Below are 26,068 nucleotides of genomic sequence, written 5' to 3'. Positions count from 1 at the left end.
GGATGGTAGAAATTATTTATAAGGCAACTAAGTAGATTGGTGATCTGCTTCCGAAAATCAGCCAGTGAAAACCCTACGGATCACCATGGTCCGATCCCCAACTGATCATGGCGATGGCACAGGGCGGGGCAGCGTTTCATCCCATTGTGCGTGGGGTGCCGTGAGGTGGGGCTGAGTTGCCAGCAGCTAACGACTGATAATAAAGTACACTGAAGTCTAAAACAGGTTGTTGTTGCTAAACCCATTGCTGCCAACTCATAGCAGCCCTGTAGGACAGAGTAGAACTGCCCCACAGGATTTCCAAGGAGTGGCTGGTGGATTTAAACTACAGACCTTTTGGCTAGCAGCCATAGCTCTTAACCACTGTGCCACCAGGGCTCCCTTGTTATTAGGTGCTGTCAAATCAATTTTGACTCATTGCAACCCCGTGCGGCAGAATAGAACTGCCTTATAGGGTTTTCTGGACTGTAATCTTTATGGGAGCAGATTGCCAGGTCTTTCTCCCACAGAATCACTGGGTGGGTTCAAACCACTGACCTTTTGGTTAGCAGCCCAGCACTTAACCGTTGTGCCACCAGGCCTCCCCACTAAAACAGACTTATTTCTTTAAAATTTTTCTGACTTTTTCTTGTATGAACTACACCGTAAGCTTGCCTCGGTATAGCAGTCACAGGTACCACTCGCCAGCCTAGAATGACTGTTGAAAGATGCAGACGGTACACTTGGGAAGTCATGGTGTTTGTTATGGAGGAAGCCGAGGGTTCTGGCCTGTTCCCATCATGGACCCTGGCACCTGTCATCTTGCAGCCTCACCGTGTTTGGTGGTGTCAGGAGACGGTTAGAGGCTGCAATGGAATCCAGGAGGCTCCTCTGCAGAGCACGCTGCTTCTTAGAGCCACACACATGGGCGAGATGTGGGGTTGCCACTACTGCGTGGCTTGTACCCTCTTTTGTGATGCATTTACTTGCACACCCTCTGTCCCCTTCTCCCAATCCTCGACTACACAGATGTCTTGTCTTCCCCTGTGAGTTAACCTAAGAACCCATGCACATTTGTCTTAAAAGATATTTTATGACCTGGGCCCTGGAAGAAGCCATCCTTGATGATGCTCTACAGAGGTGGCTATTAAGTGTCACGTGCCGTGTGTCTGTGTACGCACCCACAAGGGCTTGTTTATGTGGCATGTGGAGGCAAAGCACGCACCCATGTCTTTGCCATATATGCAGCCTTCCATGTGGTTCACTGACCACCACCAGGGTCTTGAGTACTGTTTCTATTTAGAGTCACAGTAATAGTCATGAATTTCCAGGTGACATTTAAAGCCTGGAATAGAAACTAGCTGTGCATCTAAGACCTAGAAGAAGCTACTTTTCCACCCTGTTCTTGTTTTGCTTGTCCTCATTGAGCTAATGGCAGCCCTTGCCAAAGAGACCGGCGTGCTGTATCTAAACCTTCTGCTTAGAAAGGAACTGACCGTTTGCTGAGTCAGCTTGGACTCATGGTGACCCCATGTGTGTCAGAGCAGGATTGTGCTCCATCGGATTTTTCAAGGGCTGATTTTTCAGAGTTAGATGGCCAGGCCTTTCTTCTGAGTGCCTCTGGGTGGATTCGAACCTCCAGTCTTTTGGTTAGCAGCCAGAAAGGGAAAGGTTCTTCAAATAAAAGCCTTTTCCCGCCCTTATGCCTATCCTCAGTGTACTCCAAGGGTTACTGAGTCTCTCAAGGAAAGCTCCCTGCCTTCTTCCTCCAAACACGAAGGGGAGAAGATTCTGCCGAGTCTAGATGACTGACGGGATGGTAAAGAAGAAATTCCGGTACCAAGATAAACTAGGTTTCCCATGAGGACGCATTCAGCTTTTAGGTTCTGTAACTCCTAGCTGCTGAACGTTTTTAGAAAGTAGCTTTAAGAAATCTCAGGGCTTACTGTTGAGAATACCCGTTGGCAGGTCCCTTGTCCCTCTTTTTATTCAGCCAAGTGATTGTTGTCATGGCAACAGAGCTGCGCCTGCAAAGGCTTCTCTGATAGCATGTAAGGGGACCTGGGCTTCCTGAGATTGTTAGCAATTATCTGCTAAAAAAAAAAATATGCTCTGAATATTGTGAACATTTTAATGGTCCCTGTTCCATCCTTATGGAGACTTCTGAGGTCTTTGTCAGCCCTGTGTCTTAAAAAGATTTGGTTCTTTGTTTTGCCTTCTTCCTCCCCCCTTAGTTGCTGTTCTCATAGGGAAAAAGAATCCCTCTTGTTACGTACAGCCTTGCACATAGTAGGCGTTCACATGTTTCATTTTGTTTGAAAGGCAGGCTGATTAGCCAAGCATGGATCTAAACCCATTGCCGTTGAGTCGATTCTGACTCGTAGTGACCCTATAGGACAGAGTAGAACTGCCCCATAGAGCTTCTAAGGAGCGCCTGGTGGATTTGAACTGCTAACTTTTTGGTTACCAGCCATAGCACTTAACCACTACGCCACCAGGGTTTCCAAAAATATGGAACGCTTCTATTAGGTTAGCATTTAGATGTCCTCCTTCCCAGATGACCCTGCACCTCAGACCCAGGCAGGCCTCCGAGGGTGCAGCTTCAGGGTCCAGAACCCCTGGTCCCTTTGTTTTCACACGAGTGGGCCAAATGGATGCTTGGAGGGGGGGAGTCTAATTCTTATAAAGACCCTCTCATTGCCCTCTCCTGGGATCTCAGGTTGAGCTCTGATGTTCAAACCTTGTGAGTACCTGCTTTTCAGAATACTGCCGGAATTTTTTTTTTTTTTAATCCCTTTTTTAGTTCCTTTATATGTAAATACCTATGGAGCCTTTTGTTCTAGGTCATACGTTTTGCCAGAGCCCTGTTGACGTCAAGTCAATTCCGGGTCATAGCAACCCTATAGCACAGAGTAGAACTGCCCCACAGGGTTTCCAAGGAGCACCTGGTGGATTTGAACTGCTGACCTTTTGGTTAGCAGCTGTAGCACTTAACCACTATGTCACCAGGGTTTCCTAGACCCTGGGAATTCAGGGATGGGTTGGATATTGTTGCTGTCCCCAAGGTGCGCAGAGCCTAATGGTGGACACAAGCCCACTCGTATGTGCCCTGGGAAGCTATGAAGAGAGGTATGGTGATCTGCTTCTGAAAGTTAGCCAAGGAAAGCCCTATGGATCACAACAGAATATCGTGAGCCTCCCAGGTTGGAAGACATTCACAGAAGACTCAGATGTACCAACGATCATGAAGATGGCACAGGACCAGGCTACAATTTTGTTCTCTTACACATAGGTTGCCATGAGTCGTAGCCAATTCGACAGCAACTAACAACAACAAGAAGCTGTGGGAAGCTGGGGGGTGGGTAGAGGTGAGCTTGATCCCTCTTGGTCTCTCCTGCCCTCTGTCTGTCCGTTCTCCCATCGTTATTTGCAAGTGCTCCTGGAGGCCTCTGAGCTGCTTCTAAATCCTCCACAAGGCAGAAGAGAAAAAGCTTCCTCCAAGCCTACCTTTATACACCAGAGGCTGCTTAAATGTCCCAGGGTGGAGCCCAGTGGGAACCAGGGGCTTCTTTCTGACCCAAGCTCAACCACTTTGAGCCACCTTGCCCTCTGGCATTGTCTGGCACGCCCACACACTCCCTTTTCTCTGTACCCAGAGTTGCACTTTCGTTTGTTGGCAGGACATCTAGTTAAAGGGAAGTCTGGCTTTGGATGGAGGCCAAGAGAGGGGCAGGGAAGCTTCCTCAGCAGGATTCTGTCTCTGCAGCAGCCCCCAGTGTCCTATGGTGACACAGTGAACTGTCATGTTTCCCCTGTCTCCTCTCCAAGTCCAGGGCATCTGGTCTGGCAGGGCCTCTGCAGGGTGGTGGTATTCACGGGAGTTGGGAAAAGGTGTATGGGATGACGAAATACTCTCTAGCCGCTTCTTTTCAAATGTGGCTGGTAGCCCTTGACAAGTCAGCATTGCCTGGGAGTCTATTAGAAGTGCAGAATCTCGGCCCACTTCAGACCTTGGGAATCAGAATCTGCACTTTAACACAGTCCCTCGGGGTTTCTTATGCACATCAAAGCTTGGGAAGTTGCTGCTCTAGTTCTCCTTTGAGGATTTCAGGCAAGGGTAACAAATACAGGGCTGCATCTCCACTACTCTAGCACCCAAGGCAGACATTGCTAGCCGACCTGGGCGCTGTGTTTTCTATCAAGCCCTGATTCAGCCTCAGAATCTTTCTCAACACAGTGCTCCAGGAGTCCATTACTGATCAGAATTACCCCAGGAGATGAAACCTCTTTGCCATCCCAACCTTTCTCTGTCACGGACTCATCCTAAAAAAACAAGGAAACCGCTTTTTGCCTAGACCTTAAAAAAAAAAAAAAAAAGGTTGAGAGTTGTGTCTCCAGTCTTCCCCTGGGCAGAGGTGAGGAACACTGTGTCCCACTAAAGGAACAGCTATGGGTAGCCAGACCAGACATAGCACAGTGGCAATAAATCACCCAGCGGGTCATCTGGGGTGGGGAATGAGCTTGGCCGTGCAGGGGACCCCATGTGTGTCAGAGTAGAACCGTGCTCCGTAGGGTTTGTAATGGCTGTGACCTTTTGGAAGTCGATCACTGGGACTTTGTTCTGCGGTACCTCTGGATAGAGTCAAACCACCAACTTTTGGTTAGTAGCTGAGTGCTTGACGAGGTATCCCCAAGAATGGAGTGGTTAAGGGTCTTGGCTATGCAGTCAGCCCTGGATGCAAGTCCTGAATTCTGCCATGTGACCTGGGACAAGTTACTTAACCTCTCTGAGCCCTTTGTCCCCACTTGTAAAATTAGGATGACAATCCCTACCTTGTAGAGGCATAATGAGATTTTTAAAAAACGAATGTAATGTGCTTGCAAGCACGTGTCATGTTGCAGGCACTCAGTAAACATTAGCTATTCCTAGTAATTGGGAAAGCTGCAAGATTGCTTTCTGAGATGTTAACGTCAACACATTTTTGCACAGTTCAGGGATGTTCAGCAACCCCTTAAAGGAACGGCGGAGTAGTTCTGAGGCCAGCGACATGTGAGAGTAACCGGGTTCTCGGTTCTGGAGTTTTTAAGGATGGATGGTTCATCGCAAGGAGGTCTGGTCACCAGGGGACATCCAGCAAGAGGGGAGCCAGAGGGCTCGTTTTCCGGGGTCCCATTGCAGGGCTATCCCTTTGGGAGAGATGAATGCTGAGGCTCTTCCTCTGATGCCCTAAAGCACACGACGTCTTTTAACTGACCCCCTGTTCTGCCATTTTCATCAGGCTACCTTCCAATCATGTGACATTCCATGAAGGCCGCCCAGGAGATAGTGCCCAGACCTGCCGCTGTGGGCATCTGATCTGCCTGACAATGAATGTCCACGAACTAAGGAAACACAGTGGGGTTTTACACATGAAGTCACATCTGCTTGGCTGGCATGTGTTGGCGTTGTGGAGCCAGTCAGTCCTGGCTCCAATGGCTATGAGGGGAAGGCAGACCCTCACAGTAGGGGTTCAGGGTGACAGATGTCGGGCATTTCCCGGTGACACTCCCACTGCGCTTTTCATCCAGGTCCCATTCCATCGGGAATGAAGGCTGAGAAAACTCCCTGCCGGAATGCGTTTGTTCTTAATATGCTTTTTCCATAGCGTGAGCGTGTCCGTGTTTCTGTGTTTCCTTATTACCGTTCTCGCTTGGCTTTTAAAACAGCAACAAAGGAGGAGGAATATTGGTCTTTGTGCCTGCCAGAGTCTCGCGTTTGCTGGCCTGAAGCTGCCAGATGGTGGTGGGATTGTGTGTGGTTTTGTTTCCTCTGCTTTTTGAAAAGTCGCAAAGCGGGAGAGGCGGAGAAGTGAGATTGGCTGGAAGATTGTCGTCTGATAACAGTTGGCAGTATCTCCCACCCTGTGTATGGGCACCACGCATCTTCCAGAACTGTGCCACTGACCATACCTGGCATTTGCTGAGCGCTCAGTATTAGCCATCCCGTAAACAGCAGCTGGGTTTTCTGTTCCAGCCTCTTCTGTAGACAGTTGCAGAATAAAATGGTTTTGAACAGGAAACTTCAATCTTCTTTGAAGACTGAAGCTGGCTGTTGGGATTGCCATTGTAACAAAAAGGAAGTTATGCTTCCTTTGTTGGGGACTCTTAATTTATTTTTGAAAATCTTTTAAGTTTCCTCACGTTTGTCCTAAGGAACCCTAGGAAGACAACGGGATAGGTCTTTGCTTCTGTGTAAAGTACTACTGATGTTTCTCATCCATTAAAAAAACCAGCTGCCGTCAAGCTGATTCTGACTCACGATGACCCCATGTGTGTCAGAGGAGAAGAACTGTGCTCCATAGGGTTTTCAGTGACCAATTTTTGGAAGTAGATCACCAGGCCTTTTTCTGAGGCACCTCTGGGTGGACTCAAACCTCCAACCTTCCGGTTAGCAGCTGAGTGTGTTGACTGTTTGCACTACCTGCTCATCCATTAGTTTCCGTGAAATCAAATTGTGTACCTGTTGTGACAACATTTAGGTGATCTAAAAAATGTTTGGATAGTTCTGAAACCATTTCAGGGCTAACATAAGGTATTCGGACTTTGTTCAGTGGTTTGAGCGGCCGTTCCCTCTAGTGAGTGGAGAGAACGTGTGGCCGATATACATGGTAAATGCCATGTGTGGTTAACTTGTCTGTCATACTGGGAGCTGGGTGTTTCCCTCTCTCCCTGCCTTTCCTGTATACAAACAGATGTAGGGCATCAAATGATGCCACCTTCTCCCAGTTATCCATCTTTTCCTGCTCAGGGATAAAAATAAAATGCTGACAAAGCCAGAAAAACGTAGTTGGTTAATTTGATGTTCTTCATATCCCGAGTGCCTTCTTTGACCTTTAATGAAAACAACAGTCCCCCTGACAAGAGCCAGCTGCCTCACAGAAGCATTGTGTGGAGGAGAATAAGAGAAAGGACAGCAAGCCGGAGCTCCTGAGGGTGGGCCAGGTGCTTACCTGTTAATGAAAGACAGAGTGTGATTCTGACCAGCAAGGAACTGCTGGTTGGTTCCTTCCTGAGTTCTCTCAGTCGGCTCCTTCCAGCTCTGAGGCCGCCATTAAAACCTACCGTTTCCAATTAAGGAGACGAGATGATTTGTCTGTGAGTTCCATGAGGGCAGGAAGTTTTCACCTTGCTGCATAGCACAGTTAACTAGACCATTTCCTAAATATTTGTTGAGTGTGGGGTGGTGTCCTTTCTCTTTTCCAGTATCCAGGGTATCATTAAAAAAAAAAAAAAACATCAAATTAAGTGTGGATGAGGCCATTGTAAAAGATTGGGGACATGTATCAAAACTTGATTTCTGTTTACGGCTGAATAATATCCCATTGTCTGTATGTACCACATTTTTTCTCCATTCATCTGGTGAGGGATACTGGGTTGTTTCCACCTTTTCATTATTGGATGCCGTCTTGAAGCAGTTTTATTCTCCCTTTCAAAGACTGTGGAGCCCTGGTGGCACAGTGGTTAAGAGCTCGGCTGCTCACCAAAAGATCGACAGCTCGAATCCACCAGCTGCTCCTTGGAAACCTTATGGGGCAGTTCTACTCTGTCCTGTAGGGTTGCTATGAGTCAGAATCGACTCAACGGCAATGGGTTTGGTTTTTTGTTTTTTTTTTTTTCAAAGACCATGCACCGTCGTTTGAAGCTGTGAAATAAAGGTATTCTAAAGTGTGCCAGCGAGGTTGCCGAGGGAGGGCACCAGCTTCACTGTACGCCTCCACAGAGCTGTGTGAGCCGTGTTGAGTGCCGACCTCAGCCGTCCCCCCCGGCGGCAGATGGTGGACCCAGCCATGTGCCCACCCTGCTCTGCTCGGCCCAGCCAGAGCGCAGCTGACGCACGCTGAGGCAACTTCTGTGATGCAGCGCCTGGCAGCCCTCCAGCAGCCACCAAGGTGAAAAGACACCTGACATTTCCAGAATTCTGGGCTCTCTGAGCACAGGGGCTTGAGAGTAAGAAAGAAGAGAGAAGGTTTCCTCCTGTATTGAAACTGACATACTACCACCTGCCGGTGGCTCTTTCAGAAGTGGCCTGAGTGAAGGTGCTGAGTGCTGGATTTAGTGGGAGCTAAAAAAAAAAAAAATTTTTTTTTTCTTTTTTGAATTTTCAGTTTTGTTCGTTCTTTGCTGAAAGAAGGCTGGGGATGCAACTATTCAGGACTTTGCAGTACAGAGATAACGCAGAGAGCTCTAGGGCTGGGACACCTTTAAAGCCTCCTTAGCCAAGCATAGTGTTATGGATTGAATTGTGTACCCCCTAAAATATGTGTTGAAATCCTAACCCTATACCTGTGGATACAGACCCGTCTGGGAATTGGGCTTCTTTGTTTTGTTAGTGAGGCCATACCTGTGTAGGATGTGTCTTAAACCAAGTGACTTTTGAGATAGAAGTGCAGATTAGGCACAAAAACAAGCAAGCACAAACGGGGGGGGGAGATGGATGCCATGTGGGGATCCACAAAGAATGCTGAGAGGAACACTAGGGAAGCTGAGACAGAGATTTTCCCCCAGAGCGAACAGAGAAAGCCTTCCCCTAGAGCCAGTGCCCTGAATGCAGACTTCTAGCCTCCTAAACAGAGAGAAAATAAACTTCTGTTCATTAGAGCCACCCACTGGTGTGGAGGGGTCACAGTGGGATGAAGGTTCACGCAGTTGGTTGACTGTGAACCTCTGGGCACCACAGCTGTGAGTTCTGTCACGTCACCACTTCACTGGTGCATGACTGGTAATAAGAATGAACAGAGCCTTCCCCGGCAGGTCCTCTGAACTGCCCCTTCTCGGCCTCCAGTCTTCTGAGATGCTTAGGAAGAAGGAACGATTCCGGTTTTCGCAGAAAGCGCCCTGTGTGCTGTTCACTTGGGTTCCATGTACTCATTAGCCAGCTCCTCAGAGAGGTGATATTAGACAGGGGAGGAGGGAGGGTTATCACATGGTAGCCATGCATCCTACAAACAGAAACGCCGGCCCGGCTGCGTTAATTACTTTGGCCTCGGCTAATCACCGCTTCATCAGAGTGTGCCTTCATTGACCCACTGCTTTAACGATACTCCTTATTTTCTGTATAAAATAATGTCAACCTTTGCCTTCCTTGGCTCCCAGCTAGTAAGCTTCTCTCCAATATGTCTGCCCTTCTCCCTCCACCTGAGTTGTAGCCTTTCCAAGAGTCGGTTATGTGTGCCCCCAAACCTATATATGCCAGTTGTACGGGCTGTCATTAAGTAATTTAATTCTGAGTTCTATAAACCTTGGAAAGATGTGTGAAACATCAGGATTTGTTGCTTCTATGAAATAAGTGGAATGTTTAGAAAGACAGGATAAAAGCAAGTGGCTTTTCAAAAAGTAAATTGTCATCAAATTAAGTATAGATGAGGGAATTGTAAAAGATTGGGGATAAGACTGTAAAAATCTAGTATACATAGATTGCTTCACAAGAAGCCAAAACTGGAAATCATAGATGATAGATTTTGGGTGTGGCTCATGCTGCAAGGAGCCCTGGTGGCACAGTGGTTAAACCGCTTGGCTGCTAACCAGAAGTTCGATGGTTTGAAACCACCACAGGCTCTGCGGGAGAAAGACGTGGCAGTCTGCTTCTGTAAAGATTTACAGCCTTAGAAATCCCATGGGGCAGCTCTACTGTGTCCTGTAGGCTTGCTATGAGTCAGGATCGACTTGACAGCAGTGGATTTTGTTTTGGGGTTTTCTGCAACAAAGAGAACACAGAACTCCAGTTAGCCTACCCAGTTCTTGGAGGACCACCATCAACATGCTCAGCTGCAAACCAAAAGGTTGGAGGTCCACCGAGAAGTGCCTCGGAAGAAAGGCCTGGTGATCTATTTCCAGAAAGTCAGCCACTGAAAATCCTATGGAGCGCAGTTCTACTCCGACACACGTGGGGCCACCATGAGTTGGGGGTGACTCAGCGGCAACTGATTTTATTAATCTGCACATATTCACTCAAACCTGCAGAAGAGGGGACGAGGAGAGAGCACCGGCCAGGGTTAAGTTTGGGTGATACCTGTTTTGTGGCCAGTGCCATAGATTTTCAGAGTCATGTTCAGGCTGACAGCTCAGGGCCGGCCAGGGTCTGGGTGGAAGTCAGAAGCCATCGAGGGGTTTGAGGTTGCTTCCTTATTCCACTGGCCCTCCCCTCCCTGAGCTCATGTCGGATCTCATGAAGGGACTCTTGCAAACCCCACAGATGGCGGGTCTTCTACTGCCAGATCCTCTTGCCTTGGGCCTTGTGGGCTGCTTTTCATATTATTGGGGTATTTCTGATACCTTGGGCTTCAACATGAGCTGCCTGTAGTTGAATTAATGTGTCCCCAAGGCTGTGGGGGAGACAGTCCGTGCCTGTTGACTCTGTGGAATGTCAGTTGTGTGTTTTTTTAATGAAAGCTTCTCTAATGGTGAGTGGAATATTTTCTTCATTATGAGAACACAAATTGCCTATTACCTCTGTGCTTAGGAAGCTGGGGAAGGGAAGGGAGGGAAGGGAAAGGCAGGGAGGGGAGGGAAGGGTGGGCGGCAGTGACCATAATAGCTTTTCATGGCTGCTGCAACAACAAGTGTTTGTGGGGCGCTCCTGTGGAACCAAGTGTGCTGGTTGTGGATCTCCAGGCCCAGCGCCAGAACCGGGGTCTCCTCCTCCTGGGAAAAGGGCAGATGCTCCCCTGGGCCAGTAATTCTCATTGAGGGGCACTTCCCCACCAGGGGACACTTGGAAGTTTCTGGAGACATTTCTGGTTGTTACAACTCAAGGTGGGGAGGGGTTACAAATGGCATCTGGTGGGCAGAGACCAGAGATTCCACTAAGCATCCTACAATGGACAGGTCAGCCCCACAACGGAATTACACGCCTATAACCTAGGAGTCCTCAACTGGGGGCTGTTTGCCCCCCAGAGGGCATTTGGCAATGTGTGGAGACATTTTTGGTTGTCACAGCTGGGGGGTGGGTGAGGAGGTGTTTGCTGGCATCTAGTGGGTAGAGGGCAGGGATGCTGCTGAACTTCTCCAGCGCTCAGGACAAGGAACCACCCGGCCCCAAATGTCGCCGATGCCAAGATTGAGAGACCCTGCCCCTTAGGACCCCATGCGTGCAGGGGTTTCAGAGAATATTCCCCTGTCCGTCAGTTCTGTCTGACTCCTAATTAGCCTTCCAGCGTTAGCCCTGGGAGGGGCAGCTGGAAGGCACAGTGACTTATTGTAGCAGGCGCTTCACCAAAGCCTTTTTCGAATTTTGCTTCCTCCCACCCTCCCCCTCCTGCTGCAGAAGCTGGGCCTGACAGAATGGCTTTTCAGTCGTGTTTGCCACCTGCCTGCGCTGTAGGCCCAGCGACTGCTGCCCCATTAGTGCCCTGCTGTGTGGGGAGGTGGGAGCCACCTGCTAATAAGGCAGCTTGGAAGGACAGGACAATGCAACTTGATGGGGGCCACCGTCCCCCACAGCAGAGCCACTGTGGCAAGTGGCAGGCCTGAGGGTTTAGCCACTAGGCAGGCTTTTGAGGGGAAGGGAGCGTGGCTCAGTGGCTCTGCTTCCTTATTTCCTCATATCGTCCCTGTGCCCTAAAAAATAGGCAATGAATAATTTTATTCTGTTTGTGACTTTAATGTGCCCCTTTGTCCTCTGATTGAGGACAAAAAAAAAAAAAAAGAAATTTTCTTTTTTTTTTTGTCCTCAGTCAGGAGTATTTCCAGCTTATTAGAGTGGGAAAGGAGCCCTGGTGGCGCAGTGGTTAAGAGCTCAGCTGCTGACCAAAAGGTCGGCAGTTTGAATCTACCAGCCACTCCTCGGAAACCCTGTGGGGCAGTCCTACTCTGTCGTAGAGGGTCACTATGAGTCAGAATTGACTCGATGGCAATTTTTTTTTTTAATAGCCGGAAAGGGCCTTTTGAGATTAGCAAAGGCAGGGTTTGGATTTTAGCTTTACCATCTACTGGCTCTGTGACCCTCAGCAAGGTAGTTAATTCTCCTGAGCTTCAGTTTCTTCATCTGTAAAATGGGAACAAGGATGCCTACCGCACAGGGTTGCTGTGAAGGTTGTGTTCCCGGCACCATTTTATAGGTCTTCTCCCCAACCAGTCCATGAGCCCCTCAAGGGCTACGGCCTTGTCTCCTTCTGACCTCCAAAACTGTGGGGTACCAAGCTTGTGTTGTTTTAAACCCCAGAGTTTATGGTTAATGCAGCCCTTGGAAATGAATAAACCAGCTCATTCCAACTTGTGGCCTTGGGTGGTGCAAACAGTTAAGCACTAACTACTAACCAACAGGTTGACGGTTCAGATTCACCCAGAGGCACCTCAAAAGAAAGGCCTGGTGACCTACTTCCAAAGCCCTAGGGAGCAGTTGTACTCTGACACACATGGTGTCACCATGAGTTGGAATCGACTTGACAGCAAGTAGAGAAAATTAATACACCATGGTTGGTCTGGGCTGGCTTTGAATTGACTCAGCCTTCTCTAAGACGGTAAGCTTCTCATGTTTACTCTCAACCTTCTGTAGCGTGCACAGAGTGCACACAGATGTTTATGGATTATACAGAAGGCAAACCCAGCTCATGTCCACCTTCAGATATGACCACCCTGGTGATTTGTTCTTGGAATGGCAAATATCCCTTCGTTCGTTCGGCACCAGCGCTGGGTGCTGGGAATGCAGAAATAAGTAAGAGCTTGTCCTCAATCCAGTGGTCCCTGGGTGGCACAAGCGGTTTGCACTCAAGTGCTAACCTAAAGGTTAGTGATTCAAATCCACCCAGTGGTGCCGCAGAAGAAAGGCCTGGCAATCTGCTTCTGTCAAGATTACAGCCAAGAAAACCGTGTCTATGGGGCAGTTCTACTCTGTAAAACGTGGGGTTGCCGTGAGCCAGAATCGGCTTGAGGGCAACAGGTTTGGTCTCCTGTTCTCATCCACAGGGTGCTGAGTGTGCCTCAGCCCATTTGAGTCCACAGATAAACCTCACTGTCAAATCGGAGCTCTTGCAGATGTCTTAAAACCGGTCTTCTCTGAAGCTTATTGAGACATGCTGATTTTTTTTTTTTTTTTTAAGTTTTAGCAAGGGTTAGGGAGAGGATAGGAGGTTGTTAGCTCATCTACAGACGGACCTTTTTGCTGCCGAGATCAGCAGTAATGCTAAAGGGTGTGGTTTACCCTGGGTGCCACGGGGAATGTCATCGGCCTGTCCCCTGCCCTTGAGCCAGCCGGACAGAGACACTGCTTTTTGGAAGTTTTCTGTGCGGTTCTTTATTTCCTCTCCTCGGTTGGGCTTCCTGTTCCTCAGAAGCCAATGGTGGAGCACAGACGACATGTTCAGAAATTGCTATTGTTGCATCGTTCAGCTGTTTCAGGGAAGCCGCGGGCTTTTCTTGGGATGATAAAAGATCAGCGGTGATCTATGGAAAATATCTGGGAAGATGACAAATAATGGAGCAGAGAAGTGGGGTGGGGGAGCCGACTGTTGAGATCTTTTTTCACCTTTTCGTTGTATCTTGTGGAAACTGAGGCACGGAAAGGCAAAGGAGCAGCTCTCCAACACTGAGCTCTCTCTCACTTAGCAAGGATGGGAGCTCCATCCCTGTGGTATCAACTTCGCAATTCTAGGCTCAAGAATTAAAATGAGATAACTGGGCTGTAAAACCTTACCGCTAGTCACAGTATGTAGATAAGTAAGCTTTAGCATCGTGTTCTAGGCTCTGGTCTCTGCCCCTTCCCCTCTCCCTTTGTAAATAAATGCCATATGGCAGAGTGGCTCATTGCACAGACTCTGGAGCCTGACAACCAGGTTTGATCCCACTTACTAGCGGTGTATTGTTAGCTGCCATGGGTCAGCCTCCAACTCCTGGTGGCGCCATGCACAAGGGCATGAAATGCTGCCGCACCCTGTACCATCCCCTGGGTAGGTTGTCAGTTAGACTGTTGGGTCATCCATAGGATTTTCATTGGCTAATTTTCTGATGTAGGTCGCCAGACCTTTCTTCCTAGTCTGTCTCAGTTCAGAAGCTCTGCTGAAACCTGTTTAGCATCACAGCAACACAGGAGCCTCCACTGACAGACGGGTGGTGGCTGCACGTGAGATGCATTGGCCGGGAATTGAACCCGGTTCTCCTGCATGGAAGGGGAGAATTCTACCACTGAGCTACCAATGCCTTTACTAGCAATGTAATCTTGGACAAATTACTCGATACACTTTTCCTTTCTATAAAATTAGAGTGATAATAGCATCAGCCTCCTGAGGGTGTTGTGAGGATCACATGAGTCAGTATGTGTTGTTGCTGGCTACTGTCAAGTCATTTCTGACTTATGGTGAGCCTATGTGTGCAGAGTGGAACTGCTCTGTAGGGTTTTCAAGGCTGTGACCTTTCGGAAGCAGAACTCCAGGCCTGTCTTTTGAGGTTTCTCTGGGTAAGTTCAAGCTGCCAACCTTTTGGCTAGTAGTCGAGCACTTAACCATTCGTGCCACCCAGGGATATGTTAATATATATATAGGGTATTGATATCAGTGCCTGCCTCATCTTCCCATGACCTTGAACGTTCTTCTCCAGCATTTCAAATGCCTGCATGCTAGTCCATTGTGTGGCCGTGCTACGGGTTTATTTAACCAGCTTCCTACAATGGGATTTTGTTTCTAGATGTACTATGACTGCCCTCATAGGTAAGAACTTGCTCTCATCCTAAATTGTCCCCTCAGGTAAAGTTCCTAAGGGTAGAATTGCTGGGTCAAAGAGGGTGGATGTTTTTAAGGCTTTGTTGATAAATGCTGCCAAATGTTCCTCCAGAAAAGAAGGTGCTGGTTTACACTCCCTCCAGCAGTGAATGAGTGTACCAGTTTCCTTGTGTGGCCAGGTTATTAACTTTTAATCAAATGAAGGCCCAGGAAATGGAGGATATGTTTCCCCAGGGATAAAATGTTCTTTATCCTTGCTTATAAGCAATAAAAACTTAGAGAACCTGAGCGCCCAGAAGGTGAGTCGATACTGAGAAAACAGCGCCCTCTGCTGGTAGAACCATGTGAATCACAGTAGATGGAGCCGCTGAGATGGTCACTGTTCTCACCTGCCCCTCAAAGAGTGGGTTCAGGTGCCAGGGGCTAAAAGACAACATTTTAAAGAGACTTCTGGCCATTTAAAAAAGTCAGCCTGAGGTGACATTTAGTTCTTGCTCAGGATCTTTTTTCAGAACACTTGATCTCAACAGGAGGCAAGTTTGCCCCCTAGGGAACACTTGGTACTGTCTAGGGATGTTTTTGGGGTCCCTGGCTGATGCAAGGAGCCCTGGTGGCACAGCGGTTAAGAGCTATGGCTGCTAACCAAAAGGCTGGCAGTTAGAATCCAGCAGCCACTCCTTGGAAACCTATGGGGCAGTTCTTCTCTGTCCTGTAGGGTTGCCCTGAGTTGGAATCGACCCAACGGCAATGGGTTTCTTTTGTTTTGGGGTGCTGTAGATGATTAACACGCTCAGCTGCTAACCAAAAGTTTGAGTCCATCCAGATGTGCCTCAGAAGAAAGGCCCGGTGATCTGCTCCTGAAAGATCACAGCCCTTGAAAACCTTTCGGAGCACAGTTTACTTGGTCATCTAGGAGTCGCTATGAGTCTGAATTGACTTATTGGCAACTGTTTTGTTTTTTTAAGGGATGGCAGGGACATTTTCGGTTGTCGCACATGTGGGGATGCTACTGACTTGGGTAGAGGCCAAGGATGCTGCTAAACATTGTACAGTGCATGGGACAGCCCCTCACTACGAAGGATCGACTGGTACTAGGTGTCAGTAGCGTCAATTGAGAAACACTGATTTAGACGAAGAACCTTCCTGAGAAGACTTCCCTTTTCAGACTAAATAAATAAAATATATAAATGTTAATATATAATACATGTCACTATTGTTTTTTGTTGTTGACGTCATTATTCTAGAAACCTGTTAGTTTCTAGAATAAAATGGAAAATACGTGGAACTGTAATGCCATCAAATTGGCGTTCTTTTTGGAAGAGAGGGCGGAGCGGGAAATACAAGCCATGAGAGTCCAGGTGCTAATAAGGAGGAGATTTTCCTCTGTTAACTTGACCTGGTTCAACCTGCCGTGAGTTCCTACGGCTTTCCCTTGAAGGCCTCGCCTGTTAAAAATAGTGCTTTATTGGACACTTTTCCGCGATTTCACAAGCTCCAATGTTCTCATAACGTTTATAATTGTGCCTGGCCTTCCAGCATTCAGGGCAGAATTACCATCTGTGGTTACAGTTTGCTGACCCCCCACCCCCCACGCCCGAGCGAATGCTGATGGAAGCATTGTTTCCGAGAGGGGGAGGGAAGAGAAGATTTCTAAAATCATCACAGAAAAGGGTGTGCTGCAGGCGAAAGCATGACAAGCATTTCAGGAAAATCAAACTCTACCGCAGCTTATACTTCAGTCATTTGCTGAGCACCAGGACCTTTTTTTTGCTGGTGTTAACCAAAACCATTTCAAAGTTACTCTGTTACTTCCTTTACCTTCGTCTTGCCGTTCTCTGAATTACTTACATTCTAGAACCCGTGTTCTGAAATAGCTTGGAGTGGCTTTGTTAGCTGCTTTCAATAATGTGAAGTGGATTACTTTGCCAGAAGTGGGGGAAAAAATCTACAACTTTTCCCTAAACATCAGTGGCTATTTTGATCAAACCCAGGACTCGTTTGTGGTTTTTAAAATCAATATCTGGATCACAATCAGCATTTATAAAAAATCAGATAGAATAGATAATATCAGAGAGTATCATATGGCAAGGATAACTTTCATCTTGGTGATATATACATAGACCACCATACACAAAAACCGAAAACCAAGCCTGTTGCTGCCAAGTCAATTCCAATTCATAGTGACCCTAAAGGACAGAGTAGAACTGCTCCATCGGGTTTCCAGGGAGCGCCTGGTGGATTCCAGCTGCCGACCTTTTGGTTAGCAGCTGAACTCTTAACCACTGTGCCACCAGGGTTTCCCTCACCATGTATAGATGTGTGTATTTATATATGTATGTACTTATGTGTGTGTGTCTTTAAACGTAAACGTATAAATTGGGCACGTGTTCTGAGTATAAAATACCTGCTTTTTCCTGAGGGCCATGGTCCAAGGTTTGAAATCCACTGGCTTAGGTTTTGCGACTTGGTGGAGATCTGGCTTGTATTTCCATGCTTTTGCTCTCTCCCTAAAGGTCTCGGGGATCGCAGCTCCTCACCCTGCCCTCAACCTTGCCTCTCTTGCTGTTGCAGGTGGCACCAGGGAGATCGGATCCGCTCTAACCAGGATGTGCATGAGACACAGAAGCATTGAAGCCAAGCTGAGGCAGTTCTCAAGGTGAGGGACATCTGAGCCCAGGTGGTCAACGCCCTTGCTAGTTGCGGAGGAAGCAACGGTACATAGCGAAACTCACTGGAAGCGGTTGCCTTGTAGCATTTAAAACCTCAGGGCCCGTCTTCCCCCTTGATTGTTTAGTCATTGAATGGGTATGGATGGGACATCTGTTATGTGCCAGGCACTGCTCTTGGCACTGGGAACACAGCGAGACCTGGGTTCCTGCCCTGATGGGGCCTGCGCTCCCTGCAGGATCTAGTCTATGCTCCTGAGTGTAGTTCTTCTCACGCTCCTTCAGGATGAGGAGATGAGCTGGCGCACCCTGCTGAGGCCCCCAGGCCTTTAGCACCCTGCAGAGCCTCCTAGGAAGAGGAGATGCAGGATAGGAGAGTGAACAGGCCTTTCTGTCCTGGAACCCTTCCCCTCCAAGCTTTTTCCTGACCCCTAGTGAAGTGGAAGCTCACAGAGCCAGCTTCCTGTTTGGCTTTCACGTGTTCAGAATGCATAGCAATGGCAATGGCTGACACGGGGGTTTGGGGTCACCAGTGTTCAAATGAAAATGCACACTGGTTTCCAAGCAGATCAGCATAATTCAGCAATTTTGTGCAGTTCCGCTTTATGGGTAGCGAGTTATGTAAATGCCTGCCATAGTGAAATCTCTCTGGCCCACTTGGCAGGGCCTCTGCCAGAGGCAGCAGAACATAGTAGGAAGCACTCCATCTCTGCAGACCTGGGTTCGAACCCTGACCTTCCCACTTAACACTGTATAATCTTGGGCCTGGGTGGCTCAAATGGTTAAGTGCTCAGCTGCTAACTGAAAGGTTGGCGGTTTGAACTCACCTAGCAACTCCATGGGGAAAGACCCGGTCATCTGCTTCCATAAAAATTATAGCCTAGAAAACCCTAGGAGGTAGTTCTAGGCTGTCACATGGGGTTGCCGTGAGTCAAAATCAACTCAGCGGCACCCAACAACAACAGTAATCTTGGGCTAAGACCTCAGACCCTATAAAATGGGGATAATAATACCTACTTTGAAGGGTTCTTATAAAAATTAATGAAGTGTTCACAAACCAGAAAGCACCAGAGTAGTGGGAAATGGGAGTTGGCTTCCCTCCCTCTCGGTCACATTTGTAAAGTGCTCTACAGCTTAGAGGCTGCTTCCTCACACATCACCTCGTTCATTTTTATGCCAGCCCTGTGGCATCTCAGCCTACTTTTATGATGAGGATACAGACCCCCCAATTCAACAACCACTGTTTGCTGAGCACCTGCTGTGTAGCAGGTACTGTTTTAGGTGTATAGGGTACAGCAGTAAATAGGAGCCTGCTCTCACAGAGCTTACACTCTCTACGCTAAATAAACCTGCTATGATGTTAGGCAGGGGTGAGTGACGTGGGGAGAAATACAGGGAGATGGGGGACGGTGGCCAGCTCAGTGACACTGAGACCAGAAACAAGTGAGGGAGTGGTATGTTGATGGATAGAGAAAGAAGGTGAGAGGAAAGGGAAGGCCCTGATAAGAAAAGCAGAAAAATCTGTCAAGAACTTGAAGATTTTGAGAAGACCCAGGTGCAAACGGTTAACACGTTCAGCTGCCAACTGAAAGGTTGGTGGTTCGAATCCACCCAGAGGTGCCTTGGAAGAAAGACCCGGTGATCTACTTACAAAAAATCAGAGCCATTGAAAAGCCTGTGGAGCACAGTCCTACTCTGACCCACATGGGGTTGCCATAAGTCGGAGGCGACAGGACGGTAACTGGTTTATTTGGGATCAAGAGAGGGTCTGAGGATAGCTTTTTAGTAGTTCTCACCAATGAAATGAGAACCAGTTATGGGTACTCACTAATTTTTTTCTACAGCATCTCTATGAGGTAGGAATGGGCTGGTTTGTCTTCCTTTGCTCAGATGAAAAACCGTGGTGCCATGACTTGCGTGGTTCTCGTGTGTGGGAGCCCCCTTTCCATATGCCTAAATGTGGTCTCTTTGGAAGACTGCACAGAATAAAGGAATGCCCCTGGGGGTACCTTCAACCTCTATGATTGAGAAACTCAAGCTTGAAAACTGTCTCTTAGCTCTTCTCTTTCCCAGGCTCTCCAAAGTCAGTCTGTTTCCATGGTTTATAATCCTGGGTGTACATCAGAATCCTGTGGGTCTTTTTTGCAGGGTGGGGGAGTCTTTTTTTAAATGTAGTCATTCTGGGGCCCCACCCTCAAGGTTTCTGGTAGGTGTGGGGTACGGCCCACCAATCTTTACCTTTGCGAAATTCTCCAGGGGTTCCTTATTGTGGGGCCAGCAGGTGACCCACTGGTCTGGAAATTTGCTTGTTAATATGAGGACTGGAATATAAGCAGGGAAGTGAGAAGTGGGCTCGTTCCAACCAGTGCCACTTACAGCTTCTTAATAGTCATTGAAAATTGTTCAAAGGACAAAGCTGTTCCAAAGCTGGAAGCTGGGGGATTTAGATGTGAACTTTTCATCTAGCTTATGTTCTGATGGGAGCTTATTCTGCCTTTTCTTGCTTAGGTAATTGTGATTTAGGTATGCTTTGACAACCAAGTGTAAATCCTGACGATAAAATGTATCTTTGAGCTCTAATTTCTCCTGTTCTTTCTCCTTTTGATAAAAGCGCTTTAATTGACTGCCTGATAAACCCACTTCAAGAACAGATGGAAGAATGGAAGAAAGTGGCGAACCAGCTGGATAAAGACCACGCAAAAGGTAGAGGGGCAGACATCTGACCCAGAGTAGAACCCTGGGAAGAGCTGGGGACTGCTCTGGCTGCTTCATGGGCCCTCTTCTGGGTTTATTGATATCACCCTCAAATAGCTAAGGGCTTGCTCTGCCCCACATCTTCTGTAGGCATTTCAGTTTGGAAGATAATGGGTCAAAGGTGATCCTATTGCAAAACTCAGTGCTGTTTTTGGCCATGAAACATCTCTCAGCAGCCTGGTCTGCTAGTGGTGTCATTTGTGATCAGCTGAATTAGAAGTAGATGGTACTAGAACTAGAAACTTAGATGCCAAAGATTCCTACATAAGGCTCATTTTGAAAACCAAACTTTTAATGGTACAAGCTAACCTTCTGTCCCTGCCCAGACCTGGCTATTCTCTTTGCATATTGCCTTGAGCAGGCGAGACAGTCTTTGTGACTGGCTTAGGTAGTTGTTGAGGACCTTGATGGTATGGAGAAGGAGCTAGGTCTGATCTTCAAAGGAAATAGCACCGCCATTCTTCTCATAATTGTAGTGTCTGGCCAATATTTACCCCACATGGGGTTCTTTTTAAGTGAAGTTCAGTGGAGATGGGCCTTGGGAAAGTAAGTAATATTGAAAATCTTTCCTGATGCTTGAGCCAACAATTGCCAGTTTTCATTGGCAACTGAATGAAAATTTGAATAAAATTACATTGGCAAATGAATAACTTGGCAAATAAATAATTTTTATTAAAATACTTCCAATTGATGCCCTAACTCAAGACTGGTATTAGTGGGAAAAAAACTGTCATGAGTTTTGTGGAGTTTTCCATTTTAATTTAAAGCCTCTTTCTTGTAAAAAATTATCATGAGATTTCATCCTACTGTATTCTGGTAAAGCTGTTCATGGCATGTCATAGTTCATGCTTTCTGTGGTGATGATAATGCCTGTTGAGCAAAATGGTCAAATCCTTCAATATTCTGCTTTCTCTTAGAATACAAAAAAGCGCGCCAAGAGATAAAAAAGAAGTCCTCAGACACGCTGAAACTGCAGAAGAAAGCAAAAAAAGGTAACTCTTAAAATTCTGTCATAAGTCTTATTACTTTGAGAAAGCAAACACGTGCTCCATCGGTCTTTGAAGCGGAAGATACTCATAGACCTCCTCATGTCTGATAGTCCCAGAGAACAGATGGGAGCAAATAGCATCTATCTGAGTTGACGTTCTTGAAGTACAGGATATGTATTCATTTGAGGCCCTTACAAAGTCATGCTTGACTTGTCCCCTCCCCTTACCTTTGTCTCCAAAATGTGACAGTTTCCGTGCTATTGTGCACTGTAATGAACCCGATAAATTTCTTGGACGCTTTCGTGTGGCACATAAAAGCCTTTATGCAAATGTTCTATAGTAATTATTACAGAAATTATGTCATTTTCTTTTCCATCTTTCACAGCCTATAATCTCCTAAACCCTTTATTAAGTCTTGTGAACGTGTTAGAAGTAGCTGCTGGGAGTTGCTGCTATGGGGGACTTTTGATGGCGTTCGTTAGGATGGGAGCTTACTAATTCCCAGTTAATAAAAAGCAGACCATGCCAGATCCCCTCCTCCTGCCTCTCCCTTTATCACCATTCACAAACCCTTTAATTGTCGGATCCGAAACCCAACTTTGCCCTCCTGGTATGGGCTGGAATTAGAAGAGAAAAATCTAGCTACATCCGTTTTGCAAACATTCTTCTAAAACCTTAAAGTCTCTCTTGACACCAGATTTTGGAATTTGATGCATCACTGTTGATAAGATGGGAGTTTTTAGTCAGCCTGCTATGTGGGCGGTAGAAGGAACCCACCCCTCATCTGCCTTCCCAGAGTTCCGTGTTAATTTAAGATGTCTGCCTTTTAGGTAGAAATCCCCAAAACCAAATTTCCTTTTTCCTAAACAGTCCATTCCCATTTGGAATTAAAAGAAGATACCTTTGGAGAGATGAAAGGATGCAGTGAGGTTTATGGCAGCAGGAGAAAGTTTTTATCTAAGGTTTGGCATTTCCGAAAAATGTCCCCCCAGTTCTTATAAAAACCATGGAACCATTTCAAGATAAAACCAAAACCAAACCCATTGCATTTGATTCCGACTCACAGCAACCCTATAGGACAGAGTAGAACTGCCCCATAGGGTTTCCAAGGAGCAGCTGATAGATTCAAACTGTGGACCTTTTGGTTAGCAGCTGAGCTCTTAACCACTGTACCACCAGGGCTTCATTTCAAGAGCAGAAAAATTTTCACCCATGATCAGTTATCTGTCAGTATTGGCCTCAGTAGTATCTTTTAGGTCTGGTGCTTCAGCAGTTGGCATTCTGTCTAACAAAGGCACCTGGGAGCAAGGGTTTGACAAGTGATAGGATTCCTGCCAGTAATATTTTAGCGAGTCCAGGGGAAGATGTTTATAAATAAAAGTTACTGCCGCAATCCATCAAAGCCGAGGCCCGGTGGAAGAGCAAGCTGGTAAAAATTCTGAGCATAACTCCAGCTAACTGCCAGCTTGAAGATAGGGAGGATTAATGGGCTTGAAGGGATGGCCCAGGGTTGATGCTTAGAGCTTAGAAAAGGTATGGGAGTTTGGTGAAGAATAGAAAGTAAGAAAAAGTAGCTATTTTCCCTTGGCTTTTCTAGAGTTCCCCTTTCAGAGGCCTTAAATTCTTGGCTACAGTGATAATCCTTTTATCTGAATTCTGCAAGGAGGGTGAACTAGCCTTCGTCTGTCACTCAAAGTCACTGGTATTGTCCAATTAGTAGAATTTGGCCCTATGGGTGAAGCCTGATAGGTTGATTGCAGTGCTCATAAAAGGAAGTTTCCAGCAATTAGACGTGCCCAGCACTGGCACGGCTGCCTAGGAGAATAACGAGCTCCCCATCAAAGTGTCAGATAGAAAGATTTGGGATCCATAGGGTTCTAGACTGCATGACATGAATAGATGCTTCTGGCCCTGGGACTCAGGAATAATTGGCATTTAGTTTTGAAATTTCTTGGGGCATTTGTGCTTGAAGGCTGGGAGAACTTAGGTTGTGATTAGGGTTTTCTGAAGCTGCCGTCTTCTCAGCTGCAGCCACATATCTGGCTGTCTCAGGCGCCAGTGTCCTTTTAGACATGGTGGCCATGATGGCATGCTTACATCTGTAAGTGAAGTCAGATCAGTAACTTGGAATGTTCTGGATGACTTTCTAGTTTCTCCAAGGTACAGCCAGAAAACAAATTTTATTTCTTGCCTTGTAAAAAATATTTCTGAGATATATGAGTGCCTCTTTTGACCAGGTGCTCACATTTGTGTATTTCTGGGATGAATGTAGGGAAGGCCATGGAGTCATCCTTCTCACTGGGTTCTTGTTGAGGAGAGCTTCCCTAGAAGGCACGAGTTCCGAACGGACTGGAAACCCGACAAGTTACGGGCTGGAAGAAATCTGGTCATTTGAGACTTTCAGTTATTTTGGATCTGGCTAACTGTAGTATTCCTAGACTATCTCTTGTTGTAGTTAGTTGCCATCAAGTCGATTCTGACGCACGGCAACCCCATATGTGCAGAGCGGAACTACTCCATAGGGTTTTCAATGGCTGTGACCTTTTAGAAGCAGATGCTAGGCCTGCCTTCTGATGTACCTCTTGATAGGTTTGAACTGCCAACCTTTTGGTTAGTGGTCGAGCACTTAACTATTTGTACCACCCAGAGATTCCTGGAATACCTCTTAAGGCATCCGTTTCATCTCCTTCTGATAGTAGGTTCCTAAAAAAAAAAAAAAATACACCCGTTGCTGTTGAGTCAATTCCGTCTCATAGCAACTCTATAGGACAGAGTAGAACAGCCCCAAGGATTTCCAAGGAGTGCCTTGTGGATTTGAACTCGCAACCTTTTGATTAGCACCCAAGCTCTTAACCAGTGTGCCACCGGCTCCAGTAGGTTCCTAGACCCCGGTTTATAAAAGCATTAGTGTGTTCCTTCCAAGATTTATACCGTGTGTTAGTGTGGACAAAAGCTTTAGCTACATTTTTTTTTTTTTTCATCCTGAGAGTGTTGAATCTAATTTATGTAACCAAACAGCCATTTCCTTTTAAATATATTTTCAGGAGATTATCAAGCAGCTTTCTGCCACACCTTTGTCAAAACACTGTGACCTATTATCTAAATATTCTTCTAATTCTTTTCATTTAGAAATCCCTCATGCATCTGAGCATGGGTTTAGCACAGCCCTTGGTTTTTTTGTGTTTTTTTTGGCTTAGGCAAACGACCTGGGGTGTAGTTTTTGGCTGCCACTCATTTACCTTGCTTCTTAGTTTGCGAATATCACCTTTTAACACACTCCTTATTAGATTCTTTTTTACTATAATATGATGGAGACAGGTCATTTATAATCCAAAGGTATTTAAATATTTCCATTAAAAACATTTTTTAATGCTTTGTTTTTTATTGGATTTTATCTCAAAATCATTTTAAACCAACTTGGAATATGCTCTGGTTATGGGTGACTAGCTATTTTTGTTGAAGACATGCTTATTGGACATCTATTAGGCAAGGAGCTGGGGCTGGAGAGATGGTCCCTGCCCTCAGAGAAGGTCTGGTCTAGTGCAGAGGGCACAGGGTCAAGGGCACAGAAAAAAGCCAGCCAGGGGTTGGGGGTTAAGGATGGACAAAGACAACAAGAACTGGCAAAGGCAAGAAGAAGCTGGGGAAGTGGCATGGAGCTGACCGACCCAATGGCCGTGAGCTCTGAGTGGCCTCTCCCTGGCCCTCTCCCTGTGCATGATGTCAGCTCATTGCCTCTGGGGTCCTAGAGCTGACCATAACCTAACTGGAGAAGTAAGTGAGGCTCAGAAGTGGGAGATGTTTTATATTGTTTACCTACTTTTGCCATCTTACTGCCCTAAGTCAGCAGTCTTATCTGTCACCTTAATTAACTCCCATAGTATTATTCATTTAAATAAAAAAAATAATTCTGGTGAAGCCATTTGTTTCAATCTGTAACTACTAAAAGTTTATCGGGGAGTGTTTTTGAGAGAGAGAACTGGAACATTTTAATATGCTAATGCTTGAGCCTGACATTTAAGTAGTTGAATTAATCATTTTTCAGTAGAGGCTGCAAAGCTAATGTTATAAACAGACTCACGGGGTTCTACACTAGTATTTTATCTGCTGTTATCCTAAAACTTTAAGTTCTATAATTATTTGGTTTTGGTTGTTTTGTTCTCTTTTTCATTTGTACCCTACCCTAAACTTACTTCCCTAGGTTCCCCCAGATACTTTTCAAGTTATGATAAATTATACTTGAAAGGCTTTCCTTTTAAAAAATCTTAATTGGCTTCTTCTGAGTATATATTCTTCATCTCTCTTTTAAAAACCTTGCTACATGCCTCCTTTACCATGAGACCAGAAGAACTGGATGGTGCCCAGCTACCATTACTGAACATTTTGATCAAAGATCCTATAGAAGAATCCTGATCAAAAGGGGGAAAACCTAGAACAGTATTTCAAATCTTCTGGAGCCGTGGAGGCTGAATGAGCCCACAAAACTATTACCCTGTAATAATCTTTAAGCCTTAAACCAAAATATCCCCTAACGTCTTCTTAAAACCAAATGATAGTTTTTGCTCAACTAGTAAAGAATGCCTGCCTTGAGCATTGTGATCTTTTAAGATGTATTTACATGGGATCAAATTGACAACAGCAACTGGAAAGATTAAATAGGACCCATAGAAGGCAATGAGTTTATGTTAATGGGGGAGGAACAAGTCAGGAAAGGAGGGTGAGAATGGTTGTACAACTAGAAGAATGTAATCAATGTCGCTGAACCTGTACATGCAGAAACAGTTGAATTGGTGTGTATTCTGAACAACAAAATAAAATAAATTATTTTAAAGAGAAAACCTTGCTACATTCTCAAGGGATGATAGTTACTGACTAGGAAGGGTCCTGTTTAGATGGGAAGGGAAGGGTACCATCAGCAAGGCAGGAGAGGGGAGCTTGGACGTGCAGCTTTCGGTGGATGAGGGTTTAGTCGCCATAATAAAAAATCCTT

The 26,068-nt window shown here is 46.3% G+C and overlaps 1 protein-coding gene across 15 annotated transcripts in view; it reads left to right on the top strand.

Annotated features, from left to right (window-relative positions):
* The window catches only part of MTSS1 (MTSS I-BAR domain containing 1), a 202,483-nt gene that overhangs the window by 146,481 nt on the left and 29,934 nt on the right, over nt 1–26,068 (top strand). For all 15 annotated transcript variants that reach the window (XM_023545979.2, XM_023545983.2, XM_023545978.2 and 12 more), the window contains 3 exons: nt 17,241–17,325; nt 19,947–20,038; nt 21,007–21,081. In XM_023545979.2, the coding sequence (XP_023401747.1) occupies nt 17,241–17,325; nt 19,947–20,038; nt 21,007–21,081 (252 nt within the window). The remainder of the gene's footprint in view (nt 1–17,240; nt 17,326–19,946; nt 20,039–21,006; nt 21,082–26,068) is intronic.

Source organism: Loxodonta africana, chromosome 14 (genome assembly GCF_030014295.1).
Source record: "Loxodonta africana isolate mLoxAfr1 chromosome 14, mLoxAfr1.hap2, whole genome shotgun sequence".
Taxonomy (NCBI): Eukaryota; Metazoa; Chordata; class Mammalia; order Proboscidea; family Elephantidae; genus Loxodonta; species Loxodonta africana.
The sequence above is the reverse complement of the archived record's forward strand: the minus strand, read 5'-3'. Positions and strand labels throughout refer to the sequence as shown.